The sequence below is a fragment of the Bos javanicus genome, chromosome 27, assembly GCF_032452875.1.
Source record: "Bos javanicus breed banteng chromosome 27, ARS-OSU_banteng_1.0, whole genome shotgun sequence".
NCBI lineage: Eukaryota > Metazoa > Chordata > Mammalia > Artiodactyla > Bovidae > Bos > Bos javanicus.
Genome location: NC_083894.1, coordinates 34,087,359 through 34,104,214, shown reverse-complemented (window position 1 = coordinate 34,104,214; position 16,856 = coordinate 34,087,359). Strand labels below are relative to the sequence as shown.

The 16,856-nt window shown below is 38.5% G+C and overlaps 1 protein-coding gene across 1 annotated transcript in view; it reads right to left on the bottom strand.

Annotated features, from left to right (window-relative positions):
• ADAM9 (ADAM metallopeptidase domain 9) overlaps nt 1-16,856 on the bottom strand; it is a 92,709-nt gene that overhangs the window by 75,183 nt on the left and 670 nt on the right. Inside the window, exons 2-3 of the mRNA XM_061404534.1 lie at nt 5,098-5,195; nt 2,234-2,292 (exon numbers count right to left, since the gene is read on the bottom strand). Coding sequence (XP_061260518.1) covers nt 2,234-2,292; nt 5,098-5,195 — 157 coding nt within the window. The remainder of the gene's footprint in view (nt 1-2,233; nt 2,293-5,097; nt 5,196-16,856) is intronic.

The window sequence follows — 16,856 nt, the reverse complement described above, 5'->3', positions numbered from 1 at the left end:
GGCCTTGCTCTGCCCTTCTTCCTCCTTAGAAGTCACTGCCTGCCAGTGGGAACAAACTCCACCGTGCTCCTCTAGGACAAGGACTGCCATGGTGCACAGCGCTGACGTGAGTGGCTGAATCTGCCTAATCCAGGGTTCAGGACTCACAGGTCCATTGGGCTCTCATTCTCTGGTAAATCCCCTAACCCAGCCTTCATCAACCATGAGAGGGATATTTTAACCTTCTATCTAACTCACTCCTTTATTTTATCTTTAAATTTTTTCAGCACAGGGAGAGAAGAGGTGTGCTATCTTCTGCCACACAACCCCCCAGTCCCAGCCAAATACCCCAACGTAAGTAATTATGTACATCCCCCTGTAAGGAGGCTTCATTGTTTTCACCAAGAGATTCATGATCCAAAACAAGGTAGGCCCTGGGAGGAAAAAAGTAAGCACTCAAACATACTCACTTCTTCACTCAGAGCCATAATAGGCTATCTACCCTAACTCTTTCTCACTAGTGATCATTAGCTTTGATGACTGCTTCTCAAAGACATTCAAAGACCTGGCAACTCTCAACAAATGCCTGAAAAAGTACCATTTGCCCCCCAATTCAAGAGGCATAGGAATGTAGACACAACACCACACACACACATATATATCACTAGATACCAGGTCAAATGACTAGGATGTGTGCCCCTTTTACAAACTATGTGATGCTGAGTAAATCAAGTGAACTTCCTGAACCTTAGCATTCTGAGTCTGAAGCAAGGACCACAAGACTCCTCTATTATCAAATTGATATGATAGTCTAATAAATGACATACAGCTGAGGAAAATACTTTATAAGCTGAAACTAGGAGAATATAAGAAACTGTTATTATGTTGAAATCGTTTTAATTTCCATTTCTTATAGAAAGAGTAGAAAATATTTATATCTATTAAAAATTCTTGTACACAGTGACATCATTACATTGGAGACAAGCTGGACTTCAGAAGTTCTGAGAAAATTAATAAGTAATACAATAAAAAGTACCGGGTACAGTGCCCAGGACACAAAGCGCCTCTCTGTCCGAAAGAATCTGTCGCAGTGCCTAAAGCCCTGCCAGAGAGATCTCACTCTCTTCAGCTCAGCATTCTCTTCTAAGATAAAAAGTGTTATTCAAACTTGAGGGTCAGTAAAAAATCGCCCAGGATGGAAGCTTGTTAAAACACAGATAGCTGTGACACCTCCCCAAATTCTGCTTCATTCCAGGGGTGGACCTGAGAATTTGCATTTCTAGAAAACTCCCAGGAGCTGCTGCTACTGGTTCTGGGAGACATCTCTGAGCAGCACTTTACATCCCGTCAATCACACCTCCATGTAAATGGGTCTATTAGGCTGCTTTTTTCTGAAATCTCTCAAGAAAAGATACTGGAAGTTTAGCTTCATAAGAAAAGGAAGACAGGGAAGGATGGGCCACAAGACAGTGGTTGGCTCAGCACAGTCAGAAGCATAGAATTTCAAAAAAGCAACAGAGGTACACAGATTACCAAGGCAGGATCAGGTGAAAATATGCCAAAACTAAAAAGGAGGGCGAGAGACCACTCTTATGGACTGAGTGCTTGTGGCCCCTCCAAAATTCCTATGCTGAAGCTTTAACCTTCAGTGTGGCTATACTTGGAGATGGGGCCCACTAAGGAAATTATGGTTAAATGAGGTGATAAGGGTGGGGCCCTAAGCCAATGGGATTAGTGTCCTCATAAGAAGAAACACCAGAGAGCTCGCTCCTCCATCTACCCCGCTTCTGTACACAAGCCAAGGAGAGATCACGTGAGTGCCAGCCAGAAGGGTCTGCACCCCAAGAAGAGAGTCCTCACCAGACATTAATGCTGGCACCTTGATCTCAGATTTCCAATCCTGGGAGAAAATAAGTGTCTGTTATTGAAGTCTGTAGTATTTCACTGTGGCACCTCTAGCAGACAGATAAAGCTACTAAAGACTTCTTTACCACCTGCTCAGTGGTTTGTTGGGCCAGTCATGATTTTAAAGTTTTCTTAAGTACAAGCTTCTCTTCCTTTATTTTAGATTTATTTTCCTTTGCTTAAGTGTCAGTGGAAATGCAAAATTGTAGGGATTTTTCCATACTTCTACTCTTATTAGTCTCACCTTCTTAACAACCTACTAAGCAATATCTAACTAGAAAAGAAACCCATATAGTATTGAAAAAAGAAAAAAAATTACCAAAAAGGCAAAGTAAATAAAATTTCTTACTTATTCCTTTCCAAGTGAATTATATGCTCTTTTCCTTCAGCTTGAATGACATAAGATACCTATATGCACAAAGGAGAAAAGAACAATAAAACACTATCTTCTAAATAACTTTGCAACAACAGGTATTTAGGTATTTAAAGGACACTAGAAATTCCATCCTGAATGAAAATAATTTGGTACTGACTGGAACTCCTTTATGAAACAACCTGAAATATGCCCATAAATAATAAAAATGGACTCTGATCACCCCTATCTTCTTTGAATAACCTATAGTGGAAAACGACCCACATGTTTATCTAAAGTCTTCTTCAATTCATTTACAATTGCAATTGTGCTATAACTTCAGGGATTATTTTTAATAAATCCATTCCTGTATTACCTATAGTAAAAAGTAATTCTTCCTTTTGTTTAAATCTAATGAACCTCTTAGTTTCAGAAGATTATCCCTTGTTCTGGGTATCTGAAAGCTAGATGAAATTAATACACTTTTATGACTTTACATCTTCACAGGACTTAACACATTTCATCGGTTCTAAACCTACTTTCCCCCCCCTCACATCTCTGTGAACATCTCTGAAATTGGGACACATCGTACACAGGCAAAGTAGTCTAACTGGCAGCAGTCTGTTTCTTTCTTAATTACCGGCACGTTAAATAACAGTGTACCTCATGAAGACTGTGTCTCAGAATCAAAGAACTGAGATAAGTCAACTTGCATATCCTCTGTTTGTGGGAGCCTCTTCTCTACCTTAAACATTAAAATAACTTCCCCAGTGACTTACCGTTTCATTAGCCAGAAGCACTTAATGTGATCTCTAGAAACTTAATTCTAATAAAAAAGACAATCATGGAGGGACTCAATGAACAATAATATTATCAGAAGTGTCCTTATTATTAGAATTAATAATTAAATAATAAGTGCTTATTATTCTCCCTACTGCTTCTGGACTCCAAGTGAACACTTTGCCAAGAAACAGCAGGATCCACTTTCCTCAGGCACTTCAGCATCTGATTCCTAAGGCTGAGACCGGATCCACGTCCTAGGGTTCTACTTCCAAATTCTGCGTGGGGACCTCCATCTCCAGAGGCAACAAAAACACCAATCTCCTTGCACAGTTTTGGCATGTGTCTTTCTATTCCTTTCTGCTCTTGGGCAAATACAGGATATAAAAACACCACTGTCATCTCCCCTGAGAAGAATTCTGAGAATTTATGATAGTACATTCTTCCCCCAAATAGCTGCCTGCGTTGCTCATTCCCTTCCTTCTGGTCTTTGTTCTCCTACAGAGTCACCTTCTTAGGAAGGTCTTCCCGGGCTGTCCTATTAAAAAACACAAACCCTCCTACCCCTCACCCCCAGTTCCAATACTCCCCAGTTCCTTGCTGCTTTAATGCTCCCCACAATGATTATTACCATCTTGCGTGTGTGCTAAGTTGCTTCAGTCGTGTCCGACTCCATGCAACCCTATAGACTGCAGCCTGCCAAGCTCCTCTGTCCATGGGATTCTCCAGGCAAGAATACTGGAGTGGGTTGCCATTTCCTCCTCCAGGGGATCTTCCTGACCCAGGGCTCAAACTCACATCTCTCATGTCTAACCTGCACTGGCAGATGGGCTCTTTACCATCTTAAGTAATCTCTATTATTAATCTTACAATTATATTACCTATTTGTCTCTGTCTCTCCTCCCATGAGAATGGAAGCTCCACAGGGACATAATTCTGTCTGTTTCGTTCACATCATATCCCTAGGGCTTAAATGGTGCTTCCACCTCTTTCCCGATTATTTATCAGGGTACATATGGGACATTCACTACAATCCCAAGTATCTATGAGTGCAAAGCTGTTGAAGATCATCAGAGACAGGATGAAGCAGAAAAACACTGTCCCTATGCTACTAAGTGGAGGGGGGAAATAACAATGAAAACACAAATTGATAAAGGCAAAACAAAATTAAAGAGGAGAATGTCCAGTTCAAAACAAAGCAAGGAAAAATTATAAACCGTTCCACTGGAAGGAGATCTTAGAGTTATATACTCCTTACTTATAAAGAAGTAAATGAAGACGAATGATCTACCCAATCCATGGTAATGCCCAGAGGGAGGGTAACTCTGAAAGTTCCTGATGTTAACTACAGTGTACTCTTCACTCTGCCTAGTCCCTAAACAATGTACGACCTATCTCATAGCTAGAAATACTTTGTCAATTTAGAGGTAATATGCTAAACTCTTTATCCTCATCACTTGTTACTGGTAAATCATAATAAAGTTAAATTATATTTCGATGAAGTTGAAAGGTTTGCAAAATCAGTTGATATCCAAATACATTATTTCTGAACTTTACAATAAGAGAAAAATAGTATTGAAAAATAATTTTTGTGCACTGTTAGTATAGTATGTTTCTTCCGATATGGCAATAAAACTCACTTTTGCAAACATCCCCAGATATAAAAATACATACATATAACACACATTCTCCAGTGTCAGTGAAGATTCAGCATACAGTACTCTACCTGTCATACACTAAGAGAGAGGTGAACTCTTGTTGTAAGAAGAACACTGTAACCATCACCAGTCAGGTAACGGTCAGAGGTCTATGTAACCAGCATCCTATACTGGTCACAGACTTTTATTTAACTGACTATTTCACCCACTTATGTTTCAAGCTGATTATTTTGTCTTTAAAAAAAAAAAAAACAAGCTACTAAGAATCAGTATGTCACTTTTACTAGAATAATGTCCAATGGACACAAGTGCCATAAGCATGGGTCAACATTACTCACTGAACCAATCAGTGATGAAAATAACATTATTGTCTTAAAATGAGTGAAACTGAAATACATACATATTTCTCAAGAGATAACTTACCTGCTCTGAGAAGGGCCTAGGGGCTTCTCTTCGTTCTCGAGTTAATTTCCAAGGTGTTATAATTTCATAAGAAGAGAGATGGGAGGTCTGTTGAAAGCCTACAGAATAAGGAACAACAAACATAACAATTGAACCTGAAAAACTACATTCCCCCTAAAATACAATGGAAATCAAAAGCCAAATATTCAAAAAAAAAGAGCTGAGTGTTCAATTCATAGAAAAACCATCTGACATTCTCACATTAAAATAGGTATAGTTTTAGAACTTCTCTGGTGGTCCAGTGGTTAAGACTCTATCTGACAATGCAGGGGGTGTCGGTTTGATCCCTGGTCAGGGAATTAAGATTCCACATGCCATGCAGCACAACCAAAAGATAAGAAAATAACAAATTAGTAATAAAAAATAAAATATTCAGTTTTATATAAAGTTTTATAGGAAAATAGCAAAATAGCAATATACCAGATAGTATAAAGGGGAAGAAATGTATTTCTTAAAAACAAGGATGTTAGCCTTTATCCAAACAGTATATTCACAGCAATCATTTTCAAATAATTTTTTAGCTATAAATCCTAACCCTCTGTCTTAAAAGAAATCTTAAGATATAAACAAAAGGAAAAAAAAAATGCTAACATGGGGAAATGGAGTGAAGGCTCTGTTCACTTCTCTCTCATTTCCTACCTTCACCCAACATGAATGTCATCCCGAGATGGTATGGGGATGCCTACAAAATGGTCAAGGATGGTAAAAGGAAAAAGTTACTTTTAATGCCTGATGTATTAACTCTAATAAGTAAATTGCTAACAATGTAGCAATTATCTCCAATGAAATTACTGCTATTAATCTGTTCTAAAAACTTGAATAGTTAAAATATATAAAAAATGAAGAACTCAGAACCATCATACAAGACTTTCTCCCAATTCCAACCCGTACAGCTCATCACAGAGTGGAATCACAGCTGAACCGGCTGAACCGGGTCTGGCTTCTAAAATCATCATTTGAAAGGGGAGAGAGGTAAACTAGGAGTGCGGAGCTCACAGATACACACCACTGTATGTAAAACAGATAGCAACAAGGAACAACTGAAAAGAATCTGAAAAAGAATGAATATACATGCATATATATATATATATATATATATATATAACTGAATAACTTTGCTGTACACCTGAAACACATACAACATTGTGAATCAACCATACTCCAATAAAAGCTAAAAAAATAAAAATAAAATAAAGGACCTTATGTTACTGTATAGCACATGGAACTAAATTCAATATCTTATAATAATCTATAATAGAAAATAATCTGAATATATATAACTGAATCACTTTGCTGGAAATAACACAGTATTGTAAGTCACCTATACTTCAATTTTAAAAAGTAAGATCTACCTAGAAGAATAAAAATGAAAATAAATAAGTAAATAAAACAATGAGCACAAAGTCATCTTGTTTCATTGTCACTGAAGTAATCAAGCAGGATTCATGTATAAATGCAAAATTTTATTGTTAGGATCCTATTTGGTACTTTTAAAATTACCAAAGGTATTAAATAATCATGTATTATTTGAAAAATAACATAACTATAAAAAAATAAAGTCATCACTTAAGCAAAATTTGGACATAATTAAAACAGGCCATATAAATCCCTTAGGGAGACACACCCCCATGCTGGCATCTGATACAGTCTCATTTTAACACTGCATAGATATGTGAAAATCTTGAGGAATTAGTGTTAATTTTTTAAAGTGTAATAAGCCTACTGTGGGTAAGGTTTTCTTTAAAAGTCCTGATGTCATAGAGATTCATTCTAAATATTCAAGGGCAAGATGACATGACATCCAGGATTTTCACCCAAATAATTCAGTGTGCGTTTGAGGGATCAGACACATATGAAATTATATTAAAATCTGGATTATATTTAATTATATTAAAATCTAGGTACACAGGGGTTCGTTACTTTTTTTTTTCCTTTTGGCTGCGGCATGCGGGAATCTTTGTTCCCTGACCAGGAATCAAACCTGTGCCCCCTGCAGTGGAAGTGCAGAGCCTGAACCACTGGACCACCAGGAAAGTCCCTTTTTTTCTTTCTTTTTCCTTTTTATTACTCTTCTCTCTACTGTTGTGTATGTTTAAATTTCTTATAGTAAAATAATATTTTTAAAAGTAATAATCTATAGGGAGTAGAAGGAGGGGAGAGACTTTTATTTTTACCTTCACTTCATAAACTCTGTATTATTTATAATCTCTATGAAATGTTAAAAATACAACACGTATCCTATATATGAAACCACAGTGCATGCTAAGTTGCTTCAGTCATGTCCAATTCTGTGTGACCCTATGAACTGTAGCCCACAAGGCTCCTCTGTCCATGGGATTTCCCAGGCAAGAATACTGGAGTGAGTTGCCATGCCCTCTTCCAGGGGATCTTCCCCATCCAGAGACGGAACCCATGTCTCTTTTGCCTCCTATACTGGCAGCTGGGTTCTTTACCACTAGCACCACCTGGGAAGCCCTGAGACCATGATGCTGATGGTTTAATTGCTCAGTCGTGTCCAACTCTTGTGACCACATGGACTGCAGCCCTCCAGGCTCCTCTGTCCATGGGATTTTCCAGGCAAGAATATCAGAATGGACTGCCATTTCCTTTCCCATATATGAGACCATAAGGTGTGTCATAAACAAACATGTATCATAAGTAAACATACCAAGCTTGTTTAAAGCAGTTACCACGATGGAATAGAACTACACAGTAATGAGATAAGGACTCAGACTTTTATTTCCTGCACTCAAGCCTGACTGTATTGTTTGAATTTGTTTTTATAATGAGTATTCTGAAACCCCAAATTACTGCTGAAATTAAAAGGGGAGGAAAAAAGGTGTTTGTTCAACTTAAAAAAAAAAAGCATAAACTACTTAAAGTACTGATTATCTAGAATCTCAGCACCTAATTTCTACCCATCAGTCTCATTAACTTCACATCTAGATTATGACACCTTCTACTCCCACTCACCTTCTTTCCATCCAAACTCTTAACGGTCATTCATTCCTTAACTGCCTTACGTCCCTCAGAGGTCTCAGATGCAGATTAAAATGAAGTCTAACCTTCCACAAAACACCACTGTGCAATAAAATGTCTATAATCTTGTCTAGTTTAAAATTTTTAAAGATACAATGTAAACAGGAAAATATAACTTATTTCATGTTCAATACAACATGTCACACTAACAGTTTTCAAACTCTTTACTCTGTTTGGCATAATAGCAACAAAATGGGGCTTCACATCATCACATAAAAATACTAGAAATGGACTCCAATACTCACAAAAGCAATCAGGGGCTGATTGACATAAGGCATCCTTATGATACGCTATGACAAAATATCCCTCAGATATTTGGAGTTGTCAGTTGGGAGCCATCTCAAAAGAAATTCATGGCCTTAACAGATGCAGGTTTCAAAGCACTAAGTAAAAATATCCTTAATCCTAAATTAACTGAGGTATAGAACTATTTCCTCGCCCAAAATAAACCTTTCAAGGGCCTTCAGTTTTCTCAAACTCCCTTAATACTTTTGTTCTAGATCATGGTCATTTGTTCAACTACTAGGTCACTCTAGAAGTAATGATAGGAATAAAATGCTTTCCATGGGTAACAGATGAGAAGCTGTGTGTGATGAAAAGTCAATCATTCTGTGCATTTATATGCATTTCCTGAGATTCTATAAACATTTAAAAATAAAAGATTTTTTAAGTAAACCATTACAGGCAAGGATATAAATGTTAGTAGGCTCAGGCAACTGTTACGCTAGGAGCTAAACCATATGCAACTCAACTGAAATTTGTTACAACTCAGAAACAAACACCACAGAGAAAAAGAAATACCTCAGAAAAGATAACTACAAATGAGCAGGCACATATCTAAAGAGCTCTCACACTGAAACCTGTAAAGGTCAGGACTAATTTCCAACCAGGACTGAAGCTATGAATTTTTTTTTACCAAGATTGTTAGCAAAGAATGAAAATCCAATAAAGGAATATGACACATCCTTTCCTTCCATACATTTTCAACCACAATTCTTATTTTGGATAAGAAAGCAAAATTAATCATTTATCTTTTAAAGGCTTTCACAACTACATCAGACCAAAATAACTTCTACACATAAGAGCTATTATTCTGTTACTGACTTCTAGGTTTTAAAATCCAAAGATCCACTTTCTGAGTGTCTTAGGAGTTCAAAACATCATAAGAAATGCACATATTACGGTTATGTCATTCAAAAATAAATATACACTAGTTGTATGAAAACCCTCCTTCCCATATTTTTTCAACACTCCTTTATCACTAGTCTTGGCTTATTTGTATTCTTTTTCCCGTTCATACCTTGCATACATTTCCCCCAAATTCCTTTTATTTTTCAGTCTTTAATTAGTAGCCCTTTCTCATGGGAATCAAAAGACCAAGTTTCCCATATCACTGTCAAGGACGTGCATCCACATTATTTGTACTACAAAGCTTCAGCCTCAGCACTATTGACATTTGGGGCCAGAAAACTCTTTGCTGTGGGTGTCTTGCTGGCCAAAGCAGGGTGGTGAGGACCTCTACCCACCCTATCCAGAAGCTCCACTGGTGTGACAACTAGAAAATATCCTCCAGATGCCTTCTAGGGAGCAAAATCACGCCCCCCCCAAAAAAAACCACTGGTAGAATGGCAACCCACTCCAGCATTCTTGCCCGGAGAATCCCAAGGACAGAGGAGCCTGGTGGGTTGCCGGCTATGGGGTCGCACAGAGTCGGACACGACTGAAGCGACTTAGCAGCTGCAGACAGTTCACAATGCAAAGTAAAATCTTAATACAATCAGCTCAAATGTGACAGAATTTGATGCTTATGTGACCTTGTGTATAACGTGACAAAAATCACATTACTAGGAAACATGGGCTGGAGATAAGAGTTGAAACAGGAAACTTAAAACGTCCTATACTTAGTAAAAGAAAAAGGTGTGAGTTAGTAGCACTTTTTTCTTCCGCTAACTCCTTAGATTTTTTATGTATTGTGTTTTGGAGGAAGTCTGACATGTTGTATAACAGTACCTGTGAAACTGAGTCCCCTTACTGAGTTTATGATTAATCTCTCTATTCCAAACTCTATCCCCTTTCTTGTCCCCTCTGACCTTAGTCCTACACTAACTGAACACATCAACCAGAGTCAGGTGATTAAGACTGCAGTTGCCGATAACATCGTTGAGATGATGAAACTGCTGTTGTAGATACTATCTATCATTCCTGTATAAACTCAGATCATTTCTCCAGGGCAGGATGAGCTCACCAGGCCTCCTGCCATGGACCACATGGCCAGCGAATCATAAACCAGACACATTCTGACTCCCAGAACTGCAATTACAAAATGTCAGAAAATGACACAGGATAGCAGATGGAACAGTGTTATGTGGCAGCCTGGATGGGAGGGGAGTTTGGGGGAGAGTTGTTGGTTGCTGTTGTTCCTGGATGGGAGGGGAGTTTGGGGGAGAGTTGTTGTTGTTGTTCCTGGATGGGAGGGGAGTTTGGGGGAGAGTTGTTGTTGTTCCTGGATGGGAGTGGAGTTTGGGGGAGAACTGTTGTTGTTGTTGCTGTTTAGTCGCTAAGTCATGTCTGACTCTTTTGCAACCCCATGGACTGTAGCCCACCAGGCTCCTCAATCCATGGCATTCTCCAGGCAAGAATACTGGAGTGGATTGCCATTTCCTTCTCCAGGGCATCTTTGCAACCCCGGGGACTGAACCCATGTCTCCTGCATTGGCAGGCAGATTCTTTACCACTGAGCCACCCAGGAAGCCCAGGAAGAGAATGGATACATGAATCCATATGGCTGAACCCTTTCACTGCCCACCTGAAACAGTCAAAACATTGTTAATAGGTTATACCCCCAATAAAAAATTTAAAGGTTTTAAGAAAAGAAATGCTAGAAGATGATGATAAATTCCAGCATTTTTGCTCTTCTCCTTGAAAAAAAACTGAAAAGCCAAGCTGAAGTGGATCTGAGACTTGTCTCCCACTCGGTACAACAAATCCTGACTTGACTGCAAACACCTGCTGTCACAGTTTGGCTTTCTGTGCCCCGGGCACTGAAGTCCTTCCTCCGTTAAGACTGTAGACAGAAATAAGTTAAAAGAATTCTACCGAAATGCAAAGCAAACAAATGTGAATGAACCCTCAGCCAAGGACTTTCTCTTTTCCTTCCCAACTACTATGTCAACAAAGAGTGACCCTTAAGTATTTTCACTACAGAAAATAAACCTGGGTTCAACATACAGGCTGAAGATAATTCTGTTGTCTGAAGTATTTCTTGAAGAGAACCTAATTAGATTCATAAATCACTGTGATTCTGAGCCATGTATTTTCATTCCATTTACAAGGTCAATGCCAAATGAACATATACATTAATAGCTATCTTCAAACATAATCATAATTTCCACTGCTGTGTCCTATATTCTGACATTTTTTGCATTATCACCTTTTGTTTTACATTTACCTATTTTTACATTTAAAAACAAACAGGGCTTTTGTCATTGTTTGTGTGTAAGCAGTCCTTCGGGAAAAACACCATTTATAAGATTTAATACCACAGAGGATTTAAATTCCTCTCCCAAGAAATTTAGGTTTCTTGAAACAAAGGGCAGTACATTATTCATCCTGTTTCCTGCACTAGTGCAATAGACATTCAATAAATATACTGAGTAAATGACCTCTTTTGATCTTTACAGCTTATACATAGAGCTTATAATTGCAAATTTTCATGCACTACCTAAAATAAGCTTTATTTTTTATGAGTAGCATCTTTCATAGCAATTTCCCACAAAGCCTCATGCCCACATATTTGTCCATGTTAATGCAATGCTATATTTCACTGTACAATAAGTCCCCTACATACAAACCTAGAAGTTGCAAACTTTCAAAGATGCAAACGTGTCCATGTATGCCAGCTGTTGTACTGCACTACTGTACTTTTTAAGGTACTGTACTGTAAGATTTCAAATGTTTTTATTTTTGCTTGTTTTTTATGTATATTTGTGTGAAAAGTTTTCTAAGCCTATTATAGTACAGTATCATACAGTTGATTGTGTTAGTTGGGTACCTAGTTTAACTTTGTTGGACTTAGGAAGGCACTCTCAGGACAGAACTCATTTGCATGAAGAGAACTTATTGTATTGATACATTATACACTTCATACACTGCTTACCCTCCCCACTTAAGCAGCTGAGGTGGGAGCTTCTATTCATAACAAGATTCCAACCTATCAAAGGAAGTGGAATGGGCTCTCTAGGGCTCTACTTGTATGAGAGTTCTTAGGAACTACTAAAGGAAAGGGTGCGGAGGATCCTTTCTAAAATAAGTTAAACCATTAAAAAAAAAAAAAAATCTCATGAAAAAAAAAAACGTCAAAGAGAAAGAAGCATTTCCCATGTATGGGAATGGGTTTTGTCCTACAGGATGACAAATGTGCAGACTACATCATGAGAAACGCTGGGCTGGAAGAAGCACAAGCTGGAATCAAGAATGCCAGGAGAAATATCAATAACCTCAGATATGCAGATGACACCACCCTTATGGCAGAAAGTGAAGAGGAACTAAAAAGCCTCTTGATGAAAGTGAAAGAGAGTGAAAAAGTTGGCTTAAAGCTCAACATTCAGAAAACGAAGATCATAGCATCTGGTCCCATCACTTCATGGGAAATAGATGGGGAAACGGTGGAAACAGTGTCAGACTTTATTTTTCTGGGCTCCAAAATCACTGCAGATGGTGACTGCAGCCATGAAATTAAAAGACACTTACTCCTTGGAAGAAAAGTTATGACCAACCTAGATAGCATACTGAAAAGCAGAGACATTACTTTGCCAACAAAGGTTCGTCTAGTCAAGGCTATGGTTTTTCCAGTGGTCATGTATGGATGTGAGAGTTGGACTGTGAAGAAGGCTGAGCGCCGAAGAATTGATGCTTTTTGAACTGTGGAGTTGGAGAAGACTCTTTCAGGTCCCTTGGACTGCAAGGAGATCCAACCAGTCCATTCTAAAGGAGATCAGCCCTGGGATTTTTTTGGAGGGAATGATGCTAAAGCTGAAACTCCAGTACTTTGGCCACCTCATGCGAAGAGTTGACTCATTGGAAAAGACTCTGATGCTGGGAAGGATTGGGGGCAGGAGGAGAAGGGGACGACAGAGGATGAGATGGCTGGATGGCATCACTGACTCGATGGACGTGAGTCTGAGTGAACTCTGGGAGTTGGTGATGGACAGGGATGCCTGGTGTGCTGCAATGCATGGGGTCGCAAAGAGTCGGACATGACTGAGCAACTGAACTGAACTGATGACAAATGTTTGACAGTAACATCATTTTTACTTACTATAAGCTTAAATACTCTAATTCTTTATGTTAAAATCAACATAAATACAAAACAACTGTATATTTTTAAAAAACTGAATAAAATAGGTGAACTTCTCACGTTCCCTAAACTCACTCTGGGGAAAACCATTTGACTGAAATGACACATCACAAAATGAAAAATAAAGTATTGATACAATAACATCTTAACATATGAACAAGGCTATACAATTCAAAGTGCAATTCAACTTTAATTGGGTCTATGTTGGCCCCATTGAAAGGCAGGGTAGTAGGAGGGGTTAGTTACTGTGATACCAAGAGGACCAGGATTTACTTATGAGGCAGTCCCATAGTTCTGACACAAAAGACAGCATAACTCTAAGTCTCTGCTGTATAGGAAAGGGAAGTCACTCAGTCGTGTCCGACTCTTTGCGACCCCATGGACTGTAGCCTACCAGGCTCCTCTGTCCATGGGATTTTCCAGGCAATAGTACTAGAGTGGATTGCCCTTTCCTTCTCCAGCGGATCTTCCCAACCCAGGGATCGAACCCAGGTCTCCCGCATTGTAGACAGACGTTTTACCATCTGAGCCACCAGGGAAGTCTGTATACTAGGCATCAAAGAAAAAAAAAAAGAAATATCATGAGCCTATCTATGTCATATATTTGAGCTTGTGGCTATTCCAAAGAAAAAGCTTCCAGTTACTTAGAGTTTGCATCTTTGGAGGGATTCTACAATAAAGCAGGATTTAAAAATGTATACATACATAGTCAACTTTGGTAAGGTAAATTTTATTTATTTATTTTTATTTGGCTACACCACGTGGCTTGTGGGATCCTAGTTCCCCAACTAAGGATCAAACCTACAGTTCGATGAAATAACCAGTTCCTAATCACTGGCCCACCAGGGAACTCCTGGTAAGGTAAAATTCAAAGTATGTTTGGAAAACAGTATTAGAACCCAGCAACTTGTTTTGTACACATTTTCATTGTAAATGCTTTTATTTTCTTACATAATAGTGTGAAACAAATTATCTTTATATTTAAAAGACTAAATTCTCCTATTTAGCACAAACATACCAAATTCAAACAATTCACAAGCACCTAAAAACAAAATTAGTATGGACCAGGTTCTTAACACCTAGTTCATTTTACAGTGATTCACCATGAGTAAGCTTTAAAACTCATTTCCTCTAGAATTGTAGTCTTGGAAAAAAAAAATTTAGGTCTGTACATCATAATCACTACCTTAAAAGAAAAAAATCCAGTGAGGTTTCATACCTGCCTAATTTCCTCAATGATACAAAGTTACCTTTGTCAGCCCTAGTTTTTTTTTTTTTTTTTTTTTTAAGTGTACTACCTCAGCTTTTTGGAATGTATACTGCACTTCCTCATTGACACAATTGTTATAAATAGTAAATTTTTTTTAAAAACCCTACAAAATCTATTTAACTCCTAGAGTAACTGATGTGTGGGTGGTTCTTACTGAGTATTCAAATTCCTCTTTCATTAGTTGAAATGGTTTCAGCGCATGTTTTAAACATCCCGTATTGCAAAAATCTGGTCAGCTGATTCTAGAAGAACATTCCCGTAGGGAAACATGATTTCACTGCACACTAGTACAAAGCCTCTTAACCGGTCTCTCCCAGCCTCCAGTCCCTCCCTCCTATAGTCCGTCCTCCACTGTGTAGCCAGTTACAGCGACCGCAAATCTAAGTTATACCACGTGCTAAGTGCATGCTAAGTTGCTTCAGTGGTGTCCAACTCTTTGCAACCCTCTGTCCATGGGATTCTCCGGGCAAGAATCCTGGAGTGGGCTGCCATTCCCTCCTCTAAGGGATCTTGGATTGAACCCACGTCTCTTACATTTGACCTGCACTGGCAGGTGGGTTCTTCACCACTGTAAACTTTTACCCCTTCTCCTGAGAAGCCCACAGCCCTATTTAAAAACCATCCTGCCCAAAGAACTTACTCCAGGGTAAAGTCCAAATCCCATAGCACATCACAGAAGCCTCTCCCCAACTGGTATCAACTTACCTTAGTTTTATCCACGCCTCCCTTTCAGGTGGACCCCCTGGTGATTTCTCACCATTCCTTAACTAGTCCTGTTCTTATCTCTCTAGACTCTTGCAAAAACCGTTCTGCTTTGAATTCCTGTCCTTGAATATTCACCCATACAGATCAGTTCAAATATCACTTTCTCAATAAAACCTTCCCCTACAACCTTCAGATAAACTCAGCACATTTGGTCACTCTGTGCCCCTCCACAAGCACTGAGCTCGGTGTTCATAGGTGTTCGATGAAGGCTGATTAAATTTTGAAAGCATATAGGTGTTTAAGTGAGGGACTGTTAAACTATAAACTGTTAAAGCTGTTGTTATAAAACATAAGGATATTCCATCCATCTATATGCAGCAATGTAAAAATCAATACATAAACTTTAAAAATCAGTCTTATTTAAAGTATTCCAAACAGAATCATGGATTACTAAAACTCCAGATGTTTAACCTACTGCCCCTTAAACGCTGGTAAATGTTAACCATGTATTAATAGAACACCATAGCAAAAACAGTTTCAAACAGAAAAGATTAGGTACCTTCCCAGTCAAGAAAGTTTCAGTACTGAGAGCTTTAAAATTCCTGCAATGGTGCAAATTTTCTTAATTTAAAAATAATAAAATAAGGAGAAAAAAAATCTAAATTCAGTCCTGCATTAAAATCCTCACCTTTGAAAAACTCTCAAGATAACGATTTAGTAGAAACCCCATTCTCCATCATACTCTATGGCTGATAAAGAAAACACAGCCATGCAAACAATAATTTAACACGAGCCAAAACAAAAGAGTGTTTTCAGACAGAAGCTAGTGTTGGCAATTTAAATGTTTCCACTATGAGCATCTCCAATACAAATACCTTATGTATTTAAGGGAAGCTTCACAAGTCAAAAGCAATTTCACACGAATGATTCAATTCTTACCGTAAGCCTGTGACTTAAGCAGAGTAAGGATTATCTGCCTGGATTTGAGACATTACCAACCCAGCAAAAACGGAAATAAAAGACTGGCTATAAAAATGTAGCACTTCGTTTCCAAAAAAAAGAAGAAGTATTCTTACTAAAACAACAAAATAGCCCCCAAAATAAGCAATTCCCCCCTCCTCTTATTTCATCGCTAAATTCAGCCCTGTGGTACCTACTGGTGACTCCACTAATAAAATGATGGTCAAAATTTCAAATCATGAAAACCTGGAGCAAAAAGTTCCATCTCCCGGTCTCTTTCCCAGTGACATTTACCCTGCAAGCAAACCCCAGCTCCATTTCTAAAAAGCACTTCTCAAACCCTCCGCGCGCATTCAGCCAGCTTCCCAGGCTCTCAGCCGAGTCCCTGAG